Source organism: Thalassophryne amazonica, chromosome 22 (genome assembly GCF_902500255.1).
Source record: "Thalassophryne amazonica chromosome 22, fThaAma1.1, whole genome shotgun sequence".
In the NCBI taxonomy this organism is placed as follows: Eukaryota; Metazoa; Chordata; class Actinopteri; order Batrachoidiformes; family Batrachoididae; genus Thalassophryne; species Thalassophryne amazonica.
Window position 1 is genome coordinate 21,603,381 of NC_047124.1, and position 27,914 is coordinate 21,631,294.

Sequence of the window (27,914 nt, forward strand, 5' to 3'; positions counted from 1 at the left end):
CTAAATTCATGACCGAGGATCACAAATTTTAATTGAATGTGATGATTCAGAGTAGATGTGTCACGCGCCATCACAAACTGTCGCAACCTGTTACCACGTGTTACGATTAATGGCACAAATCATTGGCGAAGCATCACAAATCATTACGCACGGTCACGAATATTGTCCTGCACTGCTTTGCACCATCGTGAATCGTAGCGTGACAAGTCGTGTCAGTTCTTGACAGCTTTCGTGTCTATTTGCGATGACATTCAACAGTAAGGGCTGCAAGAACACACTACAAATGCTGTCGTGCTCTATTACGAATCACCACGAATCGACACACACAGTTGCGAACCCCATGAATTGAGGGTGATTCATGACATTTGTGGAAGATTTTTTTGGTAGCCAGAAACATGAATATCATGAATGTCACGATTTGACACGCGCTAAGACCCCTATTCAGATGCGTTACATCACATTGCGAATGTCACAAATGTGCCACGAATGACGGGAAAATGACAGTCATAATGCATCGTACCTATGTGTAAACGCAGCGTTACTTCAAGGACATGCCGCATGTTATTTAACGTGCCGTTCAACAACACATCAAAGTATTCCTGATTGTAAGTCGATCTGCACACGTGGTCACGATTACTGGTCGTTGAAGTACTTTACTACTAATTAAACCTCTTGCTCTGTGAGTCAGCAGGTGCATTTCCAGAAGATGTTTTACTTGGCATTTTTCAGTGTTTTGCTGTTTCAATGTAGAAACAGCACACAGCAAACAGACAGAGGGAAATGAAGGTTGCAACGTCAGATCATGAAACTACTAACCAGTCAAACAAAAGTGACGGCTCAGCAATCATTCTGATCAGCAAACCTGTGAGCATACGCTTTGAAAATGTCAGGGATACTATTTTCAGGATATAACAGACTTCCCACCAGCGTGCGGATGTGCACGAGCATTGTGCACACCGGGCGGTTCATCCAGTGCGCTCCGTACAGAAGAGATGACACACTTTACCCCTAGGAGGAGGAGTAACAGGAAGACAGGGGATGGGAAGGAGAGGAACAGTAGTAGCCAGTAAGCCAGTACCGAGCAGTATTATCACTTACCGAGGCGTTGCTGGGCCGGTAGCATAGATTTACATTTATGCTACCTGTCTATACCTGCCCGCAGTAACGGGTGGGTATCCCAATACCTGCCCGCTGTGCATAAAGTGATGACATCATATCATGCACAACCCAAGAACTGTCCACAGACGATAACATGAAAAGGTGAGAAGTGTGTGTTGGTCCCAATATGGATATTCCGGACGATTTTATCATGGACAGTCCGACAATGAACAGCAGCCAAAACAGCCAGCTTGATAAGGACGCCCTGGCGAATTTGGAGAGCAGCGCGGTACCAGCCAACACAACAAAAGTTAAAGTGAGCCAACTTTTTATGTACACGTTTGCTGGGTGTCGTGCATTTTGAAATGGCATTAAACATTGTTAATGTGATTCCACGTGTTGTGTATCTCAGTAAGTGATAATAATGCAAATAACATGCAGTTATCGTGCGGTATGCATTTTCTGAGTCCCTCCGTCCATGCCCGGTTGCCCAAAATGACCGAACGGAGGGACTCAGAAAATGCATACCGCCCTCCAACAGCATGTTATTGTATTCGTATTTTTATATTTACATTTTGCAAATTGTTTTTTTACTTCTACTTTTCATACTCTGTGTGCTTCTTACCCTGTGTGCTGCTATACAATGCTGCTGGAACCTCAGTTTCCCTGAGGGAGTCTTCCCATGGATCAATAAAGTTGTATCTAATCTAATGTAATCAATTCTTCGTTTTTGAGAGAGTTGGTCTGATTTCGGATTCTGATGTGTGCTGAGGATGACACTTTAAATCCTCTTATAACTGCCACCATGAATGTGCACGTCAAACTCTCCATGAGACTTTTTTAACCAGGTGAGTGTATGTGTGTCTGAAACTCCACCACAATGCTGCTTTTTCAGGCTGCCTGAAAATGCAGCCGTATTTCTTAGATTGGAAAAAGTCAGGAATATGTCATTTTCAAGAGATATGGACATTCTAACAGCTGGTGGATGTGCACGAGCGTCGGGTGCCCTGCCTGATTCAGTGCTCCATACAGAGGAGGCAACACACGTCAACTCCCAACTCTTAATTATTTTTTACCATGACTGCATCAAAATGAATAGTCATCACTTCAAAAACATCATGACACGAAATCACACTTATGTAAACTTTGCAATTAATCCGCGGCTCCATTCTTAACGTTAGCAACAGTTTGCCTACTTTTTTAACCAGGTGAGTGTATGTGTGTCTGAAACTCCACCACAATGCTGCTTTTTCAGGCTGCCTGAAAATGCAGCCGTATTTCTTAGATTGGAAAAAGTCAGGAATATGTCATTTTCAAGAGATATGGACATTCTAACAGCTGGTGGATGTGCACGAGCGTCGGGTGCCCTGCCTGATTCAGTGCTCCATACAGAGGAGGCAACACACGTCAACTCCCAACTCTTAATTATTTTTTACCATGACTGCATCAAAATGAATAGTCATCACTTCAAAAACATCATGACACGAAATCACACTTATGTAAACTTTGCAATGAATCCGCGGCTCCATTCTTAACGTTAGCAACAGTTTGCCTACATTCCATTCAAAACACGCTGGGTTTTCTCAGAGTCACAAAAATGCTGTCGGAAACAGGAGTACTCAGTTTGTTTGGATTGACGTATGCTTACAGACTGTTCACACAAGTGCAAAAATTTATACAGGTAATATCATCACATGACCTCTAATAGACAAAATCTGACTTGCTATGAATTCTGTGCAACATGTTCTTTCAGATCCGTACAAACAGCAACACAATGCACAACTGGAATTCCAGTAGTTCCCAGAAAACTTTCATGATCAGGTACTTGTGGCTGTAAACCTGTTGACCTGTAATATCTTTCTTGTGTAATATGACACCCTTAAGCGTGTGTGTGTGTGCACATGCTAACCTGTGCAGAGTCCAGGGGGTTGGGAAAAATGGCGCTGACCGGCCTCTCCCGCGGAGACAAACACGCATTTTCTCTGGAATGCTTGTGCTTTTCCGCCATCTGGGGCGAACCTGGATTGGGTGAGATGAGATCTATGAGCCGGCAAGCGCACACGTAATTGTGCGCGCGAAAACACAAGGGACACAACAGCAGCATGTTATCCACAAACACCGGCAATCAGGAAAGGCCAATCGCTCTTTGTCCCTCCAAGCTCGTCTGCCGTTCTTTCCGCCTCACTACCTCCACGACATGATAAATGGTCTACGCCGTACGTCTGGTCACTGGGACAATCTGGACGTACGGTGGTGCTAGTCTCCAAAACAGGTGGAAGAAACCGTGTACGTGCAAATGCTGATGCCATTACACATCCAAGTGGATTCACTCCTCTCCCAGCAGCTCTTGGCTACAGATCTTCATCCATTAGCAAAAGTGATCGCGCTGGGATGACTATCACACAAAAATTAGATACTCATCGCTGGCTTTTTCTCGCATAAGCAATAAGTCTCTGCAGCCTTGATGGGTAGACAGAGGCCACTTTAATAAGGCCGCCGCCCTGCTGTGAGCGGCTCGCCAAAGCGTCTACGCGTATGTACACGTCCATAAATGTCTCATAAATTCGTACTTTTTTTATGACTGGGATCACAGAGAAACACAGAGAGATAAGAGGGTAGAGGAGGCAGTGTATTAGATATTCTCGCTCCGCTGCAAGGAAGGCTCGGACAGAACGACAGGCTACAAGAAAGGCAGTATTGACATCCACAAAGGATCCTTTAATCGTCTCTCTTGCATTTCCACTTGTGCCGCGTTCCTTTCAACTGCATTTGTCTTCACGTCTCAGCCCATTTCATTTTTCATTTCGGCTCATTTTGTATTCTCTGTGTTTTTCAGCCTCTCTGGCTTTAAAGCATACCTCACCTAACCGTCCCTCTCTCTCTCTCGCTTTCTTTTTTATTTACCCCAACCCATGCAGAACATGCAGGGTGTTGTCTTGCTCTGAGAGAGGACTAAGTTAAAGAAAGGCCAAAAGATCAGTCCCCTTCACAGATTTCAGCCAAATGTCTACATTTCGTTGGGCCTGTGGAATAAGCTGTGGTGCAGCCTGCTGGTCTCACCTTTGGCACTGGACGGGGCTGAGCTGGTGACGTTGGGTGAGGCAGAATGATTGGAGCTGAGGCTCGAGGTAGAAGGACTGGGCTGCGGGCATGAACAGAAACATCCTCATCATCAACCAGAACGTCAACACACACACACACACACACACACACACACACACACACACGCACACACACACACACACAGTAAATACATTTAACTCATAATCCACAATCAAAAAGCACCGATACGTCTGTGAACGTGTGATGCCTGAGCTCACATCTCGTTTCAAAGCAGCGTTCGGCAAAAGTAGAAACGTTACAGCCGCTGCCACATGCGGTGTGTGAAATTGCACGACTGCAGGAGAGCTATGCTAAGAAGGTGGAAACAATTTTTCTCTCTCTCTTGGAAAATTATGTTCCTGAAAACAGTAATTCAAAAGATGTGCTGTAAATATAGAATGGCAATTTTCTCTTAGCGTTCCGGGGCTTGTTGCCGCCGTGGCTTTGGTGGTTGTGCAAATCTGACATTTCAATTAAAAGGAAAAAAAATAAAAAATACAAAACTCAGCTTTGTCTACTTTTATCTGTAATTTGTCGAATCGAGTGGAAAATTTGTGGAGAACAAACACCAAACACACAGCAGCTTCATAACAAGGCAGAAAATACATGAAATAAAGTCACTGGCAATTTCATAAGTATTGGAACAGGAAGACATTTGTTTTTGTGATTTTACTTCCGTACACAACCACAATGGATTTGAAATGAAATAATCAATGTGTTATTGTCTGTCAGACTGTCCAGGGTGTAACCATGCATCTCACCAACAAGTCAGGGGATGGATACATGAAAACTACTGAATATGTCTTGGACTTCATTTACATAAATCATTCAGAAATGCAAACAGCATGCAAGGAGTCCAGTTAGGGAAGCCACCAAGATACTGAATAAGTTTTTGTGGCTGTGATTGCAGAAACTGTGCATACTGAGATGTTCATCTGTTGGATCGCCTCTTACACAGCTTTAAAAAGATGTGAAATTTCAGCTGCAGTGTGCCAGAAGGCACATGGGACATTCAAGCCTAGACTTGATCAGACCCCACATTTCCGTTTGCTTCAATTCAACATGTTTCCTGAAAATAACAGGAAATGCCTGTGTCGAATTTGTGATACAGCAGGTGAGAAATTGTGTGTTGACAATAATTTGACATAATAATTTGAAATAATCAAGACAACACAGCCAGTCTAAAATCTTCTTGGAATGCAGGTTTCTGTGTAGCAATAATTTGCCCAGCTATTTAATAAGACAGCTGCTGGTATGATCACTGTCATCTTTGAGGCAGTAGCCCTTAAAAAGTATGAAAGCTACAATGTTCAAAGCTAATGTAATGCGCTCAGTCAGATCCCTGACAGCCCATTCTTCCACTGCATCCTGTTATTTCCGGGCCTGCCAGGTGCAGCGGACAGTTTGCCAGTAGTTGTCAGCAGCTTTCAGAATTAGCCAAATCCAGTTTAGATTACTGCCCAACCCTAGCAAACTCCCTGGACACAATGCATCAAGCAGGGCGTCCTTATTGGATTTAGTAATGGCTGTTTGCTTGGTTCGGCACAAGCATGAAAAGGAAGGTTGCGCAAGATTTGACTGGAACTTTGCAACATCAGTCACCTCCAGATATCAGTTTGTTGGGACGTGAGCCACAATCAGAGTGCCATTTGGAGGATGCATGGGGTAAAAAATTAGTAGTGATAAAGACTTAATAATCTTCTATACATCGTACACTCAATAGTCACATAGTCAAAGGTGGTTTTTCAGAAAAATGTAGCTTCGTGCCACCGATCCAGTGAGACCCATGCAAAAATATTTTCATTTGAAAACTATTAAACAACACTAATCTTCTACTTTGATATGTAGTATTTGCTGTTGTTCTTATTTCAGTTATGATGATATTTAGAACACGTGAAAAATTTCTGTAGTGGCCATCCTTTAGTGTCTGTCCCCTTTAGTTCCTGTCCATTGATCACATAATTGTTACTTATTGGTCAATACTCAATCGTTTAAGGTCAAGAATTTGCAAAAACACCAAACTAGACTAATGTATGTGTAAGTTCCATTCCTAAAAAAAATGATATTTTTATGCTCAAAACTCAACAGAACTAACTACTTCAAAGAATCTTTCCACCAGTACTCAATGTATTTTGCCAATAATTTATAACCTCTGCCAACAAAGTTGGACAGTTGGTTATGTTTTCACCCTGTTTGTTTGTCTGATTGTGAACAGCCTGTAATGATAGTTTTCATATATCATTATGAGATTTTTACAGAAGATTGATATCCTGATAGGCAAGAACTTATCAATTTTCGGATCATAGGTCAAAGTCAGGACAAATCTTGGAAAATTAGAAAAATCCCTATTCTTTAACATTGACGAAGTTTCAAAAATTCATAACTCTGTCAAAAAAGATAAAATTTATTTTTCATATTTGAAAATGTTATGTAGGATGGTATCCTTTATCGACTGGCAAAAGTTGATCCAGATCTGCTCCAGATCACAGATTTTGTGGCCATTTGAATTTAACACTGAAAACCCCATTTAATCTATATTTTACATTATATCTTCACAAACATGCCACAATCACTCTCATATTTGAAAGTAAGGAGCAGACTGACACTCACTATCACCTGACAAAGTTTGATCCAGGTGTGATCCGGATTGTGGATTTTGTGGACATTTGAATGTAACACTGTCACTTTGTCACTGTGTATAGGCCCCCTGACCCATACTCTGAATTCTTAGATGAATTTGGTGAGTTTATCTCTAACTTGTCAATTAGTGCAGATAACATTCTGATTATTGGTGACTTCAACATTCATATAAATAAGCCTTATGATCCCCTCTGCAAATCATTTATGAAAATTCTGGATGTATTAGGATTCCAGCAATGCATTCAGGATTCGACACACATAAGCAGAAATACCCTGGATTTGGTTCTCGCACGCAGTATTGCTGTCACAAATATTAACATCATGCCTCTTGCATCAGTGGTCTCTCATCACTCAATTATTAGAATTATAGAATAGCTGCAACATGTGGTATCCTATATCTTCATCGCACACCATACATGAAAATTAAATAGGAAAACCATAAAAAGGGGGTACAGGTGCTACATTTGGTCATTAGAAGCAGATTTGTTCAACATGGACAATATTTTACAGCATACAATAGGTCCAAGTTCTGTACTTTCTCACATGGTAGAAACCAAACAAAAAGAAATTTGATTACTGTTACATTTGGGGAACAGACACTGCAAATGTTTACACACTGCAAAACAGATCTGAATACAACCCATTTACAGTTTGTCTTTAATTAAAATATATGGTCAGAATGATGCAAGAAGTTGATTATTCACACGTCACCAACATTTTTATGGATCAGTCAGTTTAATGAAACTGACTGATCCATAATAGTTTATCATAATCACTTGAGGATGTTATAGATTCTATGCTGCATGCTTGCAATGACAATATTTGAGAGGTGGCGCCCTGATTGTGGCCGCCAGTTATTCCAGCGTTAGTGTGGGTCTAAATGGTGCCAGAAACTAGAGGGTACCTGCATGTTGAAGACTTCATCTGAGCTTTCTGATTGGCCTGTGATGTTACTGACTTCGTTGGAGGCCTGAGATGACAGCGAAGACGAGGAGTAGCGATTCACCGCAGGGTAGCTACGTGAGCTGAGGGTGACGGAAAGAGAAGACGGCGCCGGTTTTTCAGAAAAAGCAGACAAATTATAATGGTAAGTGTTTTTCTCTCCTTTGGAGTTTTTACTTACCGAAATGTCATTGTGAGCGATGGAGAGATGAAGAGAGAGAAAGAGAGAGAGAGGCAGAGGAATTCTGGTTAAAATGCAGTCTGCGCAGCATCGGATGATGCAGGTGTCAGACAAAAGGCACAAAGTGTTAAAAAAAAAGGTCAGAGGATGAAGACAGTGAGGTCAAACATCAAGGGGAGAGCAGCAGCGCCCTTTTACCCCCAAAAATGATTTTCTATTCCACACAGAGTGCAAAAAGGGAAATTCAAACTCGGTAAGCAAAATGTCAGCGAGAGATTGAGGTGATGGGAAGCTGTGGTGTGTGTGTGTGTGAGTTTTCCCTCTGGGATGAGACCGTGGATGCAGAATACTGCAGGTGGGGAGAATGGCAGGGTCAGTGAACACAGCATGCGTACACACACATACGCACGCATGCATGCACACACACACACACACACACAGTCTGCCTGCTGGTCTGGCAGCAGTCGCACAGAAATGTCCCTGTGGGTGCGAGCCACCCCCACCTACTGCCCACCCAGATGGAGCCGCACTGATAAAGAATGGAAGAAAAGCAAAAACACATGGTGTGGACTTGTAAGTGAGCAGGGGACCGTTTTTTTTTTTTTTTTTTTTAAAGGAGGTGTTGGTGGAGACATTAGTGAAAAGTAAGCAAAGGGAGCTGAGAGAATACCAAGAATTTCAACAATTTAAATAAAAACCCACCTTCTCCTCGTTACCCCTCTGCCACCTTCTGGGCTTATGATGCTGGGCACAGAGTTCCTGCAGCTACGCGGGCTGCCGTTGGTGAAGTGCACTGGGCTCGCGCGCACATATGGTGGAAACTCCTGGTGGGGTTAAAAAAATACAAATAAAATTTTAAAAAAAATGGAAAACAGGAAATTCACATGATTCCTGGTGTCTTTTTGCAGACAGGACGCACTCGGACAACATATGCACATTAAACAAGCGTGGATAATTTCTTCTTGAAAGAACGAAAGGGTCATTTTTTACAAAGTCTAAATGCAGCACTCCATTTGAGAGGTCGATACAGTCTATTATAGACTTACTGACATGACAGAAGTGACATTTTAATCTTACTAAAGCATAATTTGGTGCCGTCAGCTGAAACAAGAGGCGCTTGCAACTGCTTGACAACACACAAACACAGTGTAAATCTATGAAGTCTGTTATGAAACATTATTGAGTTACAGCTGTGGAAATAATTTATGCAAATTGCAGCCCTAATTAGCTTATTCATACATGTGACTATTTGTTTCGCCATAATAGGCACATTCTAAATATAAAGTGTGCCATAAAGGTTTCTTGAATAATTGCTGTGAAAGAAAAATAAAGGACTTCATCCCCATTAATATGCATGTATATGCACCAAACGACCCTAAAATGTATACAGTACCCATGGGGTACCTGTGGTGTAAGTATCAAATTCATACAATGTGGTGTTAATGAGTTATCGTATTCACAAGGGAGAAAAACAATCACTTCATCAACATGGATATGAAGCTTTGTGCAACAAACAACCTTAAAATGTAGTCAGTCCCAATGGGGTACCTGTGGTGTAAGTATCAAGTCCATACAATGTAGTGTTAATGAGTTAACAAATTCACAAGGGGAAAACTAGAGCCCCAAAGGCCCTGTGGGTTAAGGCAAAAATCACCATTTTTGGTATAAAAATGGCCGCAATTTCCAAATGAATAAATCTACACAAATAATTTTGGGACAGGAACAATGCCAATGACCAATACTGTGCCCTTGTTAAATTAAAAGAAATTTGAGTCCAAATACCCAAACTGGCTGTTTTATGCATAAAAATGGCCGCCACTTCCAAACAAATTAATCTATGACTATAATTGTTTTGATGTGAAATATGTCAACGACCCATATTACGCCCTTGGCAAATTAAAAAACATTTATCAAGCAGTTTTTGAGAAAATTGCCTTTAAGTGCTCAAAATGGCTATTTTTGTCATAAAAATGGCCGCCATTTCCAAACAAACAAATCTACAAATATGATTTTTACACAGGAACAATGTCAGTGACCCATATTACGTTCTTGCCAAATTAGAAAAGTTATCAGACAATTTTTGAGATATCGCAATAAATGAACAATGGCAATGACTACAATGGATGCCGCACCACGACACAGGGTGAGCGGCCCACAAAAAAAAACAAAAAACAAAAAAACACTTTAACTAAATGGGTATGAAGCTGTGTGCATCATACCACCCTAAAATGTACTCATTCCCCATGGGGTACCCATGGTGTCAGTATCAAGTCCAAACAATATGGTGATAATGAGTTATCACATTCGGGGGCGGGGGGGGGGGATACCACATCAACTTTGATGTGAAAATTTGGGCATCAGACAACTCTATTATGTAGTCAGTCCTGATGAGATACCCATGGTGTAAGTATCAAGTTCATACAATGTGATGTTAATGAGTTATCTTGTTCACAAGAGGAAAACAAAATCACTTCATTAACACGTATATGAAACTGTGTGTATCATGAGTCTACCAAGTAGTATCAAATATGCATCAAAAATCTTAACCTCATGAATATGGAAGTGCATGGACTAAACAACCATAACATGTCCTGACACCATCTACTCTCCAGGGCATACCTATGGTGTAAGTATCAATGCCTTAAGATGTAATATACTAATAGGATATTATGCTCAACTTAAAAAAAAATAAAAGTTTACACTGAAATTAAAATATATTATTAATTAATAAATGCATCTTTTAAAATGTTATGGGATGTCAATTAGCAATAAATAGGTACATGCTGTTGCATAAAGTGCCCCACCTGTATGCCAAGACTGGATTTCATCAGATGAAACTGGTCCACTAACTTCTTGTGGAGGGGTCTCATGTCCTGAGGAACAAACTTCTCGTGCACAGCGAGACCGTACTCCAGGATGTGTGCCTGCAAAACCCCCGAGGTGATTATCATCTTGTCCATGTTACAAAATGACTTTATACAAACTGCACGTATACAAATCCCCGACTCCTTTATGCTGCAGAAATTGCAAAGCATTTCTTCTTTTCTTCTAAAATTGCTCGGATATATGTGCCTCTGAAAACCATTTATTCAGTCCTACAGTGGAAAGACTTGAGGCCTTGTCTTGAGCAGCCAAGTCCATTTGGGGCGTGTCCAACTCATTCCCCCCCCCCCCCCCCTGTATAAACAGGAAGTAATTTGAGCACAAAATAAGGAGCAGTGTGCAATGAGGTTGGGCTTATCCTCTTAATTAGTCAAATGCATGCTTGAGGCAAAACATGAAATAAATGTCTCCTGTGTGTTGTTAATTTTTGTTTTGTCTTATAGAGGAAAAGTAATGGGAAAAAATGTGGAGGAAGTGTTTGCCCCCCAGGAAGAGCGCTGCAATATTCTATTGTTTTACATCAGTTTTCATCACAAAAGGATTTTTTTTTTTCACCCAAATAATTATTTGACAACAGCAGCAGACAGTTCAGTGATATCAGTTTACAAATATACTGCATTTATAAATGTTCCAGATTTCTGATGTGTTATTCCCAGCTAGTGGCGCTGCTGCACTGCACAGTACATATTTCATATTTTAGTAGGCGGGTATAGAGAATGGATACTTGGGTTTTAACATCTTTTTTATATATGACACTACTTTTGTGACCTAAAAAGTTCAGCAAACCCATTTCTAAAACCAAAATAGTTTGTCCACATGAAAAAAATTAGATTAGATAGAATTTTATTAATCCCTTGGGAAGACTCCCTCAGGGAAATTGAGGTTCCAGCAGCATTGTATAGCAGCACACAGGGCAAGAAGCACACAAAGTATCAAAAGTGAAAGTAAAAAAAAAAATTGCAAATAATATAAAAATAAATACACAAATATAAATACCAGAAATACTGCTCGCTACTAGTTTACTGGCTACTACTGTTCCTCTCCTTCCTGTCCTCTGTCTTCCTGTTACTCCTCCTCCCGTCGAGTGAGGAGTGAATAAAAATGTACATTCTAGAGAGATATAGGTCTCACATTAAAAAAAAAGAGTCTGATATTCTTCTGAATATTATGATATGCAACACATGGGCATTATATAAAAGGCAATACCTTCAAAGGGAAATTACTGAAGGGAAGGCAAAACTGATAACTGGGAATATTATGGGGTCATATGTGTCATATAAAAGAAAACTCAGTTGCTCAAGATACAATTAATTTGTAGCAAGAATAGTGAAACTACATCAATTCCTTTGCCATTCTTTATGTTAAATATAATGAGATTGTAATTCCCTGTTCAATCTCAACAGTAAACTACAGCTTTATTGTTGGAGTTAAGGCAGCCATTTTTCTAATCCTCTCATTTTAAGACCATTTGCTTGGTCTCCTTTGGTTTCAAAATGCTCTTTGAGCAAATATTCCACATAACTGACTGTTTTTTTATCTGCTTTTACAAACCTGTTCAAACATCAACTCTCTCAGTCGGCCAATCTTCTCCCCGTCCTCGGGGTGATTCATAATGTAGTCCTTCACAAAAAAGGCCTGCGTGGAGACAAAAACACGGAGAACATCTGTTATGCACACGCCGGGAGCTGAAGGCTTTCTGCACTGCCGCGTTACCTGACTCCCCGCTGAGCTGACACACTGAATTAGTGTCCAACGCGTTCTGTTCCAGACGTGAAAAACACTTAACACACTGAGCAACGACGCAAACAACTACCACAACACCGTAGGCGCAATCTTCGCATCTTGTTTTTGTGTTATTAATATCATATCGAGAATCAAAATGAAATGAGGACAAAAAAATTTGAAGTGGGTTGAGTTTCACTTCGATTCTCAAGCCAAATCCATTTCTGTACTACTTTCATTCGTGTCACCGTTTGCTCTCCAGAAACATTGCTTTCCAATACATTTTGTTAAAAAATTAAATAAAATAAAAAGGTTCAAGGGAGAAAGCGATAAAGATGAAAAACGCACTGGTCTGCTTTGAATGATGATAACTGCTTTTGGCAGATCTTCACATTCAGAAACGAGCTCCTTGCTGTGCACAATGCCAGCAATGCTTCCGATGCCTCCGGAGACATAATGGTGAACGCACACAAACAAGGAGGCAACAACGCAATGAAAGTCCTGACGCACAGTTTGCTCTTGAATGTGCTACAGGAAGAAACCAAAAATAAATAAATAAATAAATAAATAAATAAATAAAAGGGGCAAAAGAAAGAAGTTCACCAAAGAGATCAGCTCAAGGACTCAGCTGTGTATCTCCAAAGAGACAGACATCTAACAGTTCAAGACAAAAGACACACACACACATGGATCCCTATCAACAAATCATGTGATGTGAGGAGTCCGAACATTATTAAGCCAAACATCCTCAGAAGGATATCTGTATCAAGATATCACATATTAATACCTCTCCCACGAAAGTCAAAACACAAACAAATGAGAAATGAAAAATATGTTATATTGAGAAATTGTTCACACATTATCGCACTGGTATCTTTTTTCCCCCATTTATTAGCAATGGAGGTTAGAGCGGCAGGCTTGATGCAGATGATCCATTGTTCGATTCCCCCATCAGACAGGAAATTGACAAAGGTGCCCTTAATCCCCAGGTGGCTCCCGCTATGTAGCTGATCGCCTTTGTATGGCAGCACCCTGATATCAGCGTGTGAATGGGTGAAAGAGCATCTGCATCAGATGGAAAAACGCAGTCTATTTACCAAATACCGATCTTCATGAAATTTTGCAAAGGAAGAGCATAATAGTTTACAAAAGACTATCATATGACATCATAAGCGGAAAACTATGGCTGTGGCATTCCAAATAAAAAAAAACCTATCCCATGGCATTATAAATAAAATTTGTTCTGCCTGATGACTTCATAAAGAAAATCTAAGCTTCTTGCCTTATGATGTTATATATTTACAAATCCTTATCTTGTGACATTTTGAAGAAAAACCTAACCTTCTTGAATAATAAATAAAAGTAAAACCTAAACCTATCCTATGACATCATAAATAAAAGTAAATCTCAAAGCTGTCCGAAAGACAACATATATAAAAGAAAAACTGAAAGCTATCCAATGGCATCATAAACAGAAGTAAAACCTAAACCTATCCTATGACATCATAAATAAAATACAAACATAAAGCTATCCTATGACGTCATAAATAAAATACAAACCAAAAGCTATCTCGTGACAACCAAAAATAAGACAAACCGAAGCCTATCTTGTGACATCATGAATACAAGTAAAAGCAAAAGCTATCTGATGATATTATGAATAAAAAAGACAAACCTAAACCTTGTCCTACGACATCATGAATAAAAGTAAAACCTAAAGTGATCCTATGACATCATAAATAAAAGTAAAACCTAAAGCGATCCTACGATATCATGAATAAAAGTAAAAACCTAACGTGATCCTGTGACATCATAAATAAAAGTAAAACCTAAAGCGATCCTACAACATCATAAATAAAAATAAAACCTAAAGTGATCCTGTGACATCATAAATAAAAGTAAAACCTAAAGCGATCCTACGACATCATAAATAAAAATAAAACCTAAAGTGATCCTGTGACATCATAAATAAAAGTAAAACCTAAAGTGATCCTGTGACATCATAAATAAAAGTAAAACCTAAAGTGATCCTGTGACATCATAAATAAAAGTAAAACCTAAAGCGATCCTACGACATCATGAATAAAAGTAAAAACCTAAAGTGATCCTGTGACATCATAAATAAAAGTAAAACCTAAAGCGATCCTACGACATCATAAATAAAAATAAAACCTAAAGTGATCCTATGACATCATAAATAAAAGTAAAACCTAAAGCGATCCTACGACATCATGAATAAAAATAAAACCTAAAGTGATCCTGTGACATCATAAATAAAAGTAAAACCTAAAGTGATTCCATCATGAATTCCTGAAATAACTTTCTGATGATGACATCACCAAGATCTGTCATCTCCTGTATCCTGAGTGGAGACACAGACTCTTTGAGCGCTGCTCTAGATGTAAACGTTACAAAAAACTGCTACATTTCATCAATCACTGACCTACTAACAAGGTAGAAACAATAATCAATAACAGTCTATGAATGATGGAAATTTGTGGTTGGGCGGCGGATGGGGAGACTTCATCATGGAGCGGCACAGTTAATCATTAGAAAAGTCCAATTAGCGCTGGAATGCTGAGGGTAGGGAAATAAATCAGACCGCATTCCCCTTCAAGGGCTTCAACTCAAACCAAAGCAATAAATCTGAATATTAATAACAACAATTTCTCCTTCATTTGTAGCATGGCAAACCGCAGTAGCTGTCAATCGGCATTACGCCGGGAAATTAACAGATTTATGGCGGTGCGTTCCGTGGTGGTTGGTGCGGGGGGGGTTACGTCATGAAACGTTGCACAAAGAAAAATGAGGGCTGACATCAGAAGCGAGAAATCGCCCGTCTCAATCCACCTCAGACGTAATAGTTGCAATATTCGTCATTCTCAATCGTATGCGATATGAAAACACAAATTAGACACATGCACATGCAAAAAGCATGAACAGTCAACCCCACACACTCCCGGTGGAAAAGAGTGATTGTGGTTGCTATGCGACATCAGAGCGATTGCTGAGAGTTAAAAAAAAAGTATTCATATTTTTAGTTCTCTTTCTTGTTATGAAAGCGTGCTGCGGCTTAATAAAATGACATCCTGCAATCGTCTCCTGTTGAGGAGCCTTTGGAGAGAAGCGCTGTGTGAAAATGTCTGCCAGCCGGCTCGGCTTTGTTTCCTCCGACGATACGTCTCTGTTAATGCCTCGGAGTATAAAAATCGGTGGCGTTATCAGCTATCCGTCTCTCTCGCCTCCTTCCTGCCGCACTGCTAAGCTGCCGTTTTTGTGACCTGACCCATCTTTCTCCCCATACCCATCTATCCATCCATCGACCTAAATCCGTTCACGCATCGTCCATTCATCTCGTTTTTCCGCTCCCGTCCCCTCCTGTCAAACCTTCACCCCGCCCTTCATCATGTCACGGTTTCTGCCCGTCCATCTCTGCACTCAAGCCCACCTTCATGCATCATTAGACAACCCTAGGCTTCCCCTCTGCTCAAGTCTGTGAAACCAGCAAACCTCATTCCCCCATCGATCAGTCCTTACCTCTTGGTAGCGGGCCAGCCCGCCGTTAACGGCGGCGTCGATGACCCCGTTGAGGCACATGGTGAGGGGGTTGATGTTCTGCATCTGCCGGCTCTGACACTGGGTGATCAACATCCGTAACTGGAGGTTCTTGTTCTCGATCACCTCGGTGGCATTCTCCAGCGGGCTTACCTCCACCTGAGCAACAACACGGAGAGATTTAAGCCTGATCTCCAACATCCAACATTCCAACTGCTCAGAAAGGCCGTGTCTGCTCCGTCACTGTGCCTGTGGTGCGCTGTAATCGTTTTGCACTGGGTGTGCAGTGAACTTTATTGCGTGGTGCACAATAACACAAGACCACAATTATGTAAAGATGCATTAGCAGTGGTAGCAATCATTCTGGGCTATGCTCTACATTTTGAACCAGAGCAGTGACATTTACAGATCTGAGGCGCAGACGCAACAGGAAAGGGGCTGAAGTCTGAAGAATCATCTGCACTAACCCACGGCGCCCTGGGTGAATTTTGATAAACTTATCAATGACAAGTGACGCCTTTCTGCAGAAGGCTTTCACAAATCATAGTCCAGGAGATTCTGACCTTTGATCTCTTTGACCTCTTGACTCCAAAAACAATATGTTTCTTGGGGTCACCATGTCTAATGGGGCTGTTACACAACAAGTTATGGTGCTCAGAACATTTCTACAAAGCACACTTCAGTGACCTTGACCTTTGACCTTTTGAACCCAAAATCAATAGGTTTCTTGGGGTCACTGTGAACAATGCGTAAACCACATTTGGTGACAATCAAGCAAGCGCAACTGAAGTTATCTCACTCAAAAGTGAAATGTCACACACATAGTGGCTGTACTGTGCGAACCTGAAAGTCTTTTAAATTCTTTTAAATTATTAAAGAGAAGGTAATTTTAGACAAATAAGAACCTATTTACTGACAATTCCATAAAGGCACATAGCTCACGCTTAAGTTGTGCGTTCTTTGTATCTGTATTTGACATCACATTTTGACTTGATCATGAACTCTGTTAAATCAATCAACCAAAAATATTTTACTTATCCATATGAGATTTCGACCAAATCTGTAACCACATTGGTAAATGTGTATTTTAGGCTACGTTTTGCTTGGCCTTTACCTCTGACCCATCTGTCTCGTGTTAATCTTCTGGAGATATAAACCAACGTAACCTTCCTACCAAGTTTGATGAAAATCCGCCCCACATGGTGGCAGTTATGAGGTTAATAATTAAAGAATAATGAATTGATGAATATGATGACCAATTTTAAATGCAGAAATCTGTATTATTTAGGCACTCAGCCTGCTTTATCATGAATTATTTTGGATTTATAAGATTTTCATTAGATTTGCTGCATATTTGCTTCATGATTTGTACAAACAGATGTCCTAGAAATAAAGTCAATACAGTGTGATTGATTTAAGATGGAACATTATCAAGGTTCCCACCACAATGTTGGTATTTTCTCCCAAAATATTAATGTATGCATAAAAAAAATGGAGCATTTCTCTTTTTCTGCTTCATCTCACACAAAGCTTAATCCTCTTGTTAATCATGCCAGTTCTGTATTTTACATGCTATTGCACTGCATCACCATCACAGAAAAAATATTTGGGATCCCAATCTACAATTTCACAGTCAGCTCAGCGGCCGTGCATGAAACAATGTGTGCTCAGCCTCACCGAGGCCATTCTGTTTTGCATACAGTGAACATTACGCCATTTAAGAAGAAAAGGAAAGAAGAAGAAAAAAAAATCCTCCCAGACCTACGGAGATTTGAAGGAGCAGATCCAAGAATGAAATGATGTATGTAGATTAGAACATGGCGCAGTACTTGTTGATGATTCCGGGTTAAAACACAAATCTAACGTGGACGTGGCAGGATCAAAGCACGAGTAATTTGGCTTATAGCACGACGTCAGACCCACCCAGTGGAGAAAATTAAATGTGTCCAATCAGTGAAAACTCATGACTGAGATTGCTGTTGCTGTTTGATGTAATGACTTGGATCAATAGCTGCTACTGACAGACCAAGCGCTAAAACACGACCTACAGTGTGTGTCTGTGATGACTTAATCAGGAGGTCTCACTCACCAGTTCTCGTTTCTCCACCTCGAACCAGCGGGAGATTCCTGGAAGACTCTGGACCAAAGTCAGCGTCGTCCTCTCCACCCACAGGCTCTGTGTGAGCAAACGACAGCACAATACACACTGAGAAACTCATGTGTGTCATATCTGCTGAACAAACTGAAATCAGAGGTCGTATCCCATGTCTTGTGTAGCCAGGTATAAAAAAAATAAAATACATGAAAATTTAAATTAGGCAAAGTTAATTTAAACATTACTGTAGCCTCAATTCCAAATGACTTTTGGCAAATGTTGTGAAGGTTTGATGTTTTACAATTAAAACATGAACTTTATAACCAACAATGAATCAACATACGCTGCGCTGTCTTCACGCAGCTTAACAGTCGCCATGTCCTGTCACTCAGCATTTACATAAAATACACTTTTCGCCTATTTTGGCCTCGCCTAACTGGCAGTAGACTTGTCTGTTGTCGCTGTAAAACACCCACTGTGACCAAAAATGAATGGCAGCTGGTCGCTTTGCCTCTGTCTCTTGTAGCTAATGTGAGCAACGAGTGATGGAGGTCCCAGCCATGTGAAGCAGCCACAGTACCCACTGCTGACCAAACTATGTAATGATACCATTTCCAACAGCCAAAGTATTGTTCTGCATTGTTTTTTTGGTAAAATATCTGCAAAAATAAGGCAGATACCAACAGGTTTGTGAAAAGTAGATATGGGCTAATATTAATGGTCGGCCAATATATCAGTATTGGTCGGCTCATACAAACATACACACACATTTGTGTGTGTATATATATATATATATATATATATATATATATATATATACACACACACACACACACACACACACACACACACACACTTTGATAGTCAAGGCTGGTACCGAATTTACAGCCGAGTGGATGGGGACAATGCAGATAAGGTGTCTTGTCCAAGGACACAGCATGACCGGGAAATGAACCTCAGCCTTTAGGGCTGCAGCCCAACTCTTTTACCACTGAGCTACCTGGTCTGCACCTGCACTGTTATCTGGTCATATAATGAGGAATATACTGCATTATTCACTTCATTCATATGTATGTTTCTCTGCACTTGGTCCCTCTGACTGTCATCCTGCGGTGAGAATGACACAACTGTAATACAGGAATTCTATTCTCAGAATCACAGTTTCTCTAGCTAAAATCAACAATTCTGCACTGCATTATAAGGCAGGAAGCATATTTAATTCGATGTCATGTAGCTTTTCAACGGCGTCTGCAGCACACAAAAATGGGAAAAGCCTTAATATGAAACGCTTTCATACAAATGAGCAAAAAACGCTGTGTAAATGCAAAATGTATGCAAGTGTGGAACACAATTAATTGGTGTTAGTGGAGATACGAAGACAAAGAAGGTGTTCGGGTAGCCAATTGGAAACAGTACATATATTACCCCACTGTACATAAAATAGGGCCGGACCTGCTTTAAACTTCTTTTAAAACCCAGTGTTTTGCTCAAGGACACTCCAGCAAGGCATAAGAGTGCTGACACAGGGTATTGATCCAGGCTGAAGAAGGGTCTTCCAACTCACTGCACCACCCAACAGCTCTTCATTGATTTGATGCTTTTTAGGGCCAAGAAACCCAACCTCAACATCGCTTGAAAAATATGTATTACACTTTCAGAACACAGCACTGAAAGGAAAATTCTGAGGCAAACAACAGCCTAACCTTCTTTCAATGTATTTTCCTGCAGGTGCACTCTTTCACTCTTTTTTCTGCAGGAAGAAAAGAGAGGAGCCTGTGTCGCCTTTTGAAATGTTCTGGTCGGTGTGCGATTGCTGTGCCCTGCACGCTGCAAAACCTCGACGCCATGCAGAAGCTGATCACACACATTTCTCCCACCTGACAACCGCACACATCCAACTCTGGAAATATGTTATCATGATTAAATTTGGCTGAACAGCGTTGATGGGGTGGAGATGAAATTAGTGTGTATGCATGTGTTAATATTTATGACTCTAATATCGCTGTCTGCGTGGTGTGGCTGTTGGACTTGTGCATGTGAGCCAGTGAATCACGTGTAGAAAGATGAAGTTTGTGATTATCATGATAGATACGGGAGTCATAATGAATAAAATGTGCACTACCCACATACTAATACCTGAGTGCAGCTTCAATCTACCCACACAAGCCCACAGTCAACAAACAAGGCAGAGAAGGATTCTGTGTGTGTGTGTGTGTGTGTGTGTGTGTATGATTGCACTCTCATGGCCACCGCTGTCTCTCTCTCTGGCTGTAATGCCCAGAAAAATTATTGTACATCTGTGTACCAGCTATTTTTGTCTCATTTTGTCTGTAAACTTTTGTGAACATCACACGACATCACATAATTTGCAGCAAATCTTCAAAGCACTTGCATCTTCAAAGCACGCTTCGCAGCTTTGAATAGACACTACAGGCTAACTTAGCTATGATACCTGCCTATTGATTGAGAATGTGAGACATCAAGCTAACGTTGGGTAATCCACTGTGTAGGCAGACAGCTGTGCTTTCAACGATGCTGCTAACCGGTGGTTTTTGAGTGCGAAGCACTCTTCGAAGGTCTCTTTGAAGCTTTGATTCAAAGTGTCAAAATAAGAAGAGGTCCAAACTAATGGCCCTGTCACTCCTTGATGATTTAGCCTGCGCATGCTGACATATTAAAAATATGCTGAATACGTTGGCGTATGTCTATTAAATTATGGGTAAGTTTTGTGTAAGTTAAGAGCACATTGAAGCACGCTGGTATACGTTGTAGTACAGCGGGTTTGTTGAAAAATGTTGGGCATGCACAATACTTTTGCTGTATGCCAGCATACAGATACAGATTGTGTCGGCTGTAGGCGGTGTTAGCTCGACAGAAAGTTGCTAAGATGATTAGGATGTACATAACATACATAAACAAAACAAAGCACTGAAAGTGAGAACATAGAGCCTTTTTTTTTTTTTTTTTGAGGATGTTTAATTAAATCTCACTTCCATTTTTACCCAAAGCCATCAAATATGACCATCGGGTATTGCAAAGGCTTTTCGTCTGTCTGTGCTCAGCATAAGTCCAGTCCTATTACTGCCATAGTCTTCAAATTCACAGGGAACATTCTTGGGACAAAGACCTTGGACAAGTTCAAAGGCTAACCTTGATGTATTTTAAGAGGTATTGTAAGAGTTTAAAAAGTCACATTCTATTCCTATTTTTATGTATGATCTCGCGGGTGTTAGCATAGTGACATCACTTCCTGACGTCGCTAGCTGCTAACTTTGCTTCGTTTTTGGCTAAATATATCCTCTTTGTCATATACTATGTAAAAGCTAGCGAGAAATAAACGCTTCTAAAACTGAAAACCTGGTAACACCTCTGGAAAACATTTTGCGGATGTCAACGTGCATGCTAACTTCCGCTAACTTCCACCCTTGTCAAAAACTCATGTGCACAAACACGCACACCCTCCTGCAGATGCCCTTAAAACGTAAATGTTCTTTATGGTTGATCGATTGAGAGCTTTAATGAACACGTACAAATTCTATGAAATACAATGTGGTTTTAATAATTAATTAGACAACTGCAAATTATAAAGAAGCTAATGCTTATACAGCCTAGGGTATTTTAGCATTGCATTATTTTTGATGATATTGAAGGTTTTAATCAAAGAAAGCATTTGTTGTAAACCAACTACACTGGCAGCAGACACAAAGCAATCACAGCCTACGAAATCTCATACAGTCCTTGTGATACCATAAAAGAAACTCTTTATTCCATTACTTCATGTAAAAATGCAATGATCTTATTCTATTCTGTCGATGACTTTTGTAATTCATGAAATCACAGTGTGTCCAGGTGACGATTATCATATTTTTAAAATATGTCATTTTTATCCATGTTTTATGGGCCTTTTTTGTTTGTTTATTATGGGGTGTTTTTAAATCTTCCACTTTTAATGCCAGGATTGAGTATACTATTATAAAGTACAATTTCATGAAAGGTGCTTTACAAACATAATTATTATTATATCAAATGAAAGCCAAACCTCTTGCTGCGCGACATCATGAAAAAGAACCTGTTTTTTGTTTGTTTGTTTTTTTTTTTTTGTCAATGTGTTTTGCATCAAAATCGGGCAGAAACTGCAAGAAAACAGTGTTTCTGCCTTTCCACCTCAACCACCATTTGAATTTTACATTCAAATGACTGACAAATTCATAGAGCAAATGATGGAAAACATCAAGACGTTGTGTGTATGTGTGTGTGTGTGTGTCTGCTGTTCTTTCATGTCCATGGCTGATTACACTTTAATAGCTGAATTTCAAGTAAAATTCCTCTCCCACCGCGGGTACCTTGAACTCGTTCTCCTTGTCTTTGGTTCCCTTGTGGAAGGGCCGGTCATATCTGAACCTCCAGATGTGATTGAACTTGTAGAAACTTTTGATGTTGTCAGGCACACCGTCTCTTTGTAGCACATCCTGACTCTCCGGAATGGGGGTCACCGCATAGATCTGCAGGTCTGGGAGGATCGGAAGTAAAGGAAAGCGCGAGAGGGCAACAAGGGGAAAGCGGAATAAAAAGGATTCTTCACTGACCTGAAATGAAATAAAGAAGCCCCACACGCACATGCAAAGAGAGCGGGGGGGGAATAGGACAGGCACAGGCTGGGCTTCAAGTTTACAGCGTGAAGTTCACTTCCTCCAGCAGCTTCCATCTCATTACCTCCACCATGGAGGTTATGTTGTCCGTGCTGTGTCTGTTTGACTGTTAGCAGATTTACCCAAAAACTACTGAACCGAATTTCTTGAAATTTGGTGGGAGGGCCGAGGAAGAAATCATCAACTGTTGGAATGGATCTGCTTAAGCGGAATTATGTTTCCTCCCGTTGCCCCCCCCCCCCAACATTCTTTAACATTGTGAGTGAAGATGATACAATCAAAAGATTACAGAACATACAATCATAGAACATAGAATTTGGAAAAGAACTATACCTTCAGTGAGGCCTGAACCACATGTAATGAGGAAAATTTAATTTCTTAGTCATTATAGGTCCTGAGTAAAGAAGTAAATCTTGTTGAAAGTGATCCAAAACACAAAAAACCAAAACACAAATTCATCCATTTTGAACTTTTGTACTCATGTAACTAATGATTGTTTGGCATTTCCCTGTAATCACATCACAAACTAGTGAACAAATTATAATAGAGATGTTGCCCCCCCCCCCCCAACCTTCCCAAAAACAAACAAACAAAAAGATTTGGGCAATTTCTAGGTGTATTCTAAACACAACTGATTCCTCCACACTGAAGAAAATCAAAATCAATCAGATTAAGGTCACATAAATAAAAACATCAACTGTCCAAGCCAAAACAAATAAACAAACAAACAAAACCCCCAGATTGAGGTCACTTCAGTGTGTAATCTAAATGCTGCGGAACACAAGTGTAAACCGAGCTGATTGACAAATATAACAAATGCAACTGGGTCAAGTCCAGCTCTGGCCTGGGGGCATGCTGGGTAATGGTGTGCAAATTAATTTGTTTCCAGGAGTAAAATGTGAACACACAGCACCGTGAGAAAGTCTTCAGCACTCAAGAGTCTCTGCATAACTGAGTTTTTGCTGTTTTTAATGAATTAGTGTAAAATTCCATTTAATTTGCTGTTCAGGTATCGAAAACCTGACTGCTAACGCCGTGTCACGAGTCCTTTTTGGTGAAGGATACACTGCGCGTCTGCCTGGTATATGGTCTGGTCGGGCTGGTTGACGTGCTGCATGGCGATGGCGTGGGGAAACTCGTTGAGCATCCGCTGCTGGAAAGCTTCCAGCCTCTCGTAGTCGTGGCCGCGGCACACAAACTCCTTATTCTGCAACAGGGAGGGTGAAAAGACATGGCAAGGTAACATTGACATCTGGTGGCGAGCAGGTGCAACTGCAGGCCCGGCTGTCCGTTACATCACCACAGAGACACGAGTAGCTGAACCTCGCGTCACAGCGGAGCGCTCTTACATAAGAAAAGCTCGATCGAACTGAAGGTGTGGAGAGCACAGCTGTGTGTGATCATCTTGCAGAGAAATGAGGAATGTGGAGATTTGTTTACCCGTAAGAAAAAGGGAAACTTCTTTCCATAAAAACCGACTCGGAAGAATTCGGGCTCTAGTCTTTGCTGGTCCATGATCTTGTCATAGAGAGAGGCTTCCATCATCTAGAAAAGACAAAAAGCAACAGTTATCTTCATTTCATTCAAAAATAAGGTGCACAACATACATAATTAATAACAATAATAATAATAATAATAATAATAATCATAATAATAATCATAATAACAAGAATTCGCTGAGGCCCTGTAAAAGGTCGGGCAAAAATTCCCCAAAACAACACATCGTTAGATTGTCATATTGTTCAGGCAACATGTAAAATTACCCGAAGATGTGCAGTGAGATTTTTCGCAGCAAAACTAAAATGTTAAGTATGTTTTAAGCACAATATGAATTGTATTGCTCACAATGAAGGCATTAGCATCGCGTTATGTGATGCTAGCGTGTCTTCACTGTAACATAATCCTGCTACATTCGTGTTATGTGACTCCCATTCGTAACATTTGTGAGGCTAGTGAGTTTTCATATTAAAGTTACCCCATTCGCACCATACAATGTGATGCTAGCTAGCATTTACACTAGTGCTAGCCTAGTGGCATTGTGTTACGTGATGATAGTGTGTTTTCACTGTAACATTATCCCATTACATTCGTGTTATGTGACTCTCATAACATTTGTGAGGCTAGTGAGTTTTCATGTTAAAGTTAGCCCATTCACACCATGCAATGTGATGCTAGCTAGCATTTACACTAAATGCTAGCCTAGTGGCATTGCATTATGTGATGATAGTGTGTTTTCACTGTAACATAATCCCGTTACATTCGTGTTATGTGACTTCCATTCATAACATTTGTGAGGATAGTGAGTTTTCATGTTAAAGTTAGCCCATTCGCATCATGCAATGTAATGCTAGCAAGCGTTTATGCTAATGCTAGCCCAGCAGCATTGCGTTACATGATGGGAGCAGCTTTTCCAAACACACAAACTGTAAAATCCATTGTGAATCACTGCTTAAAGGTGCTACTCAGGTGTTACTCAGCTCATGCTAACGTTAGCTGCAACGCCAAGATGCTAATGCTAAGCTCACGCCAAGCCAATTATGCAACCTATAATATAAAAACGAACTGCAACTGGATTAAACGCATGCAATTTAGAAGGACCCTGGAACATGTTTCGCAATATTTTTACGAATAGACTGAATAATTCAACAGATCACAGCCAAATGTGTTGGCTGTGATCATTGCACCGGAGTATAAATCACACCTTTTTCTGTATTATCACCTCATTACTTTAGGATTTTGAGCATTGTTGGAGTGTCGTTCTTATTACTGCTATTTATTCTTTTATTATTGGAGTTTATTTTGTTTCGTGCTTTCATTCCTGTGAAAGTCTTAGATAAAGAGTTACTACAATTATTATTATATTATTATGAATAACAAATGCATAATTTTTCTGTAGATGAGCTTCACAGAGCCTCCCAAACCAGCAAAAAAAAACAAACAAACAAACAAAAGACATACTTGAGAAAATGCAACATATTTTATTTATCATCTGATTTGTCATAAATACTCTGACTAAAGAAATTTTAGATACTTCATTAATCTAACTGAAAGCAGTTACTAAAAAATATACATCTTAAGTATTTTTATTTGGGGGAATTTTGGCGAGATTAAAGTCGATTATTCACAGAAATACATAATTTACTAGTTGAAGCTCACCCTCATTTTACTCAAGTTCCTGTAGTCGTAGTACGACTCGTATTGGTCAGCCAGTTCTCTGCACAAGATGATGCCGTTCTCCCAACACTGAAGATATGAGCACACACACACACACACACACACAATAAATAAATAAAATATATATATATATATATATATATATATATATATATATATATATGCAAACCGTGCTGCCCTGCAGTGCCTCCACTGGATGGCGCTGGTGGGTCAACAAAGTTAATGCTGCAGGTCTAATTAAAGGAAAGGCTTTCCCTTCCCGCGGCTTTGTATCCCTTTGCGGCAGTACTAGCAGATGGCACGGCGTGTGAGCGTGAAGGAAAACTGGACAACGAGCAAAGAGCGGAGCTGTTTTAATGATTCTGGATTCCTCAAGTTCTGCATTATGTCATTTTTACGCGAGACATCAGAATGAAAGCAAAGTGTGAAAGCTGCATCTGACACCTTTTCTTCAGATTGAAGCAGCCCCTTGAATGAAATCCAGATTTTGCTTTATTTTTTTGACTAAACTCATAGGTCTGTTTATTTTTTTACATTCCGGATATCGTGGTATGATCTGAATCCTGATGTAATTACAGCTGCTGGTGATTTAACTGATTAAATCAAGGGCGTACTGATTGTTCACAGAGCTGACACAAATTAATTTTTTTTGTTCTGTTAAACCTCTGTTTGGAACCATAACAATACTGTCAAAGAAGTGAATTAATACAGTTCTCATGTCTTCCACCTGCTGCCATATTTCAGCTTCGCTGAGTGGCAAAGCTTCATGAAACTATTGCTACCCATTATTTTAAAATCTGCACATTAACAGCTTATGTGTTCTTAATCTAAATGATCCATTAATAATATGGCTTTACTGTGGATGCTTAAACGTGTTAAGAAGACATTCCTCGTGTGTGCAGTGGTTCTCAGGTGTTTCTATAAATGACATGTACGGTATAGTACACAACTTTTCTTCAGGATGGGGATGACAGGAGTACTGGACCCAGATCTTGACCAAATATTTCCCAAAGGAGAGGCCACTAGAGTCATTTCACGATAAAATACTTCAAGAATTTGAGTGAGAATTACACTCTAATTCTTTTCAAATACTTTCAAGAAATGGAGAAATACTAGACACTAGAGCCAAATTCTGATTAAATTCTTCTTGAATGGTGGTGCTGAGGCCCAAATCCTAATGAAATACTTCTTGAATGGTGGTGCTGAGGCCCAAATCCTAATGAAATACTTCTTGAATGGTGGTGATCAGGCCCAAATCCTGATGAAATACTTCTAGAATGGTGGTGATGAGGCCCAAATCCTAATGAAATACTTTTTGAATGGTGGTGACGAGGCCCAAATCTTGATGAAATACTTCTTGAATGGTGGTGACAAGGCCCAAATCCTAATTAAATACTTCTTGAATGGTGGTGACGAGGCCCAAATCTTAAAGAAAAACTTCTTGAATTATGGTGATGAGGCCTAATCCTGATGAAATACTTCCTGAATGGTGGTGATGAGGCCCAAATCCTAATGAAATACTTCTTGAATGGTGGAGATGAGGCCCAAATCCTAACGAAATACTTCTTGAATGGTGGAGATGAGGTCCAAATCCTAATGAAACACTTCTTGAATGGTGGAGATGAGGCCCAAATCCTGATGAAATACTTCTTTAATGGTGGTGATGAGGCCCAAATCCTGATGAAATACTTCTTGAATGAGGGTGACTGGAAAGAAATCTTGACCAAATACTTTGAGAAGTGAATTCACTACAGGTAGACTCAAATTCTAATCACATATTTCACAAAAAGTAAGACTAGACTCAAATACTAAACAATACTTCAGGATGTGGGGTGAGTAGACCTAAATTATCTCCAAATACCTCAGGAATTGG

General features: G+C 40.2%; 1 protein-coding gene across 6 annotated transcripts in view; it reads right to left on the bottom strand.

Annotated features, from left to right (window-relative positions):
• The window catches only part of dock4b (dedicator of cytokinesis 4b), a 198,848-nt gene that overhangs the window by 17,212 nt on the left and 153,722 nt on the right, over positions 1–27,914 (bottom strand). For all 6 annotated transcript variants that reach the window (XM_034163849.1, XM_034163846.1, XM_034163848.1 and 3 more), the window contains 12 exons: positions 26,024–26,110; positions 24,308–24,412; positions 23,933–24,074; positions 22,562–22,728; positions 18,213–18,299; positions 16,106–16,282; positions 12,398–12,481; positions 10,768–10,887; positions 8,666–8,787; positions 7,745–7,856; positions 4,159–4,240; positions 3,008–3,117 (listed from right to left, as the gene is read on the bottom strand). In XM_034163849.1, the coding sequence (XP_034019740.1) occupies positions 3,008–3,117; positions 4,159–4,240; positions 7,745–7,856; positions 8,666–8,787; positions 10,768–10,887; positions 12,398–12,481; positions 16,106–16,282; positions 18,213–18,299; positions 22,562–22,728; positions 23,933–24,074; positions 24,308–24,412; positions 26,024–26,110 (1,395 nt within the window). The remainder of the gene's footprint in view (positions 1–3,007; positions 3,118–4,158; positions 4,241–7,744; positions 7,857–8,665; positions 8,788–10,767; positions 10,888–12,397; positions 12,482–16,105; positions 16,283–18,212; positions 18,300–22,561; positions 22,729–23,932; positions 24,075–24,307; positions 24,413–26,023; positions 26,111–27,914) is intronic.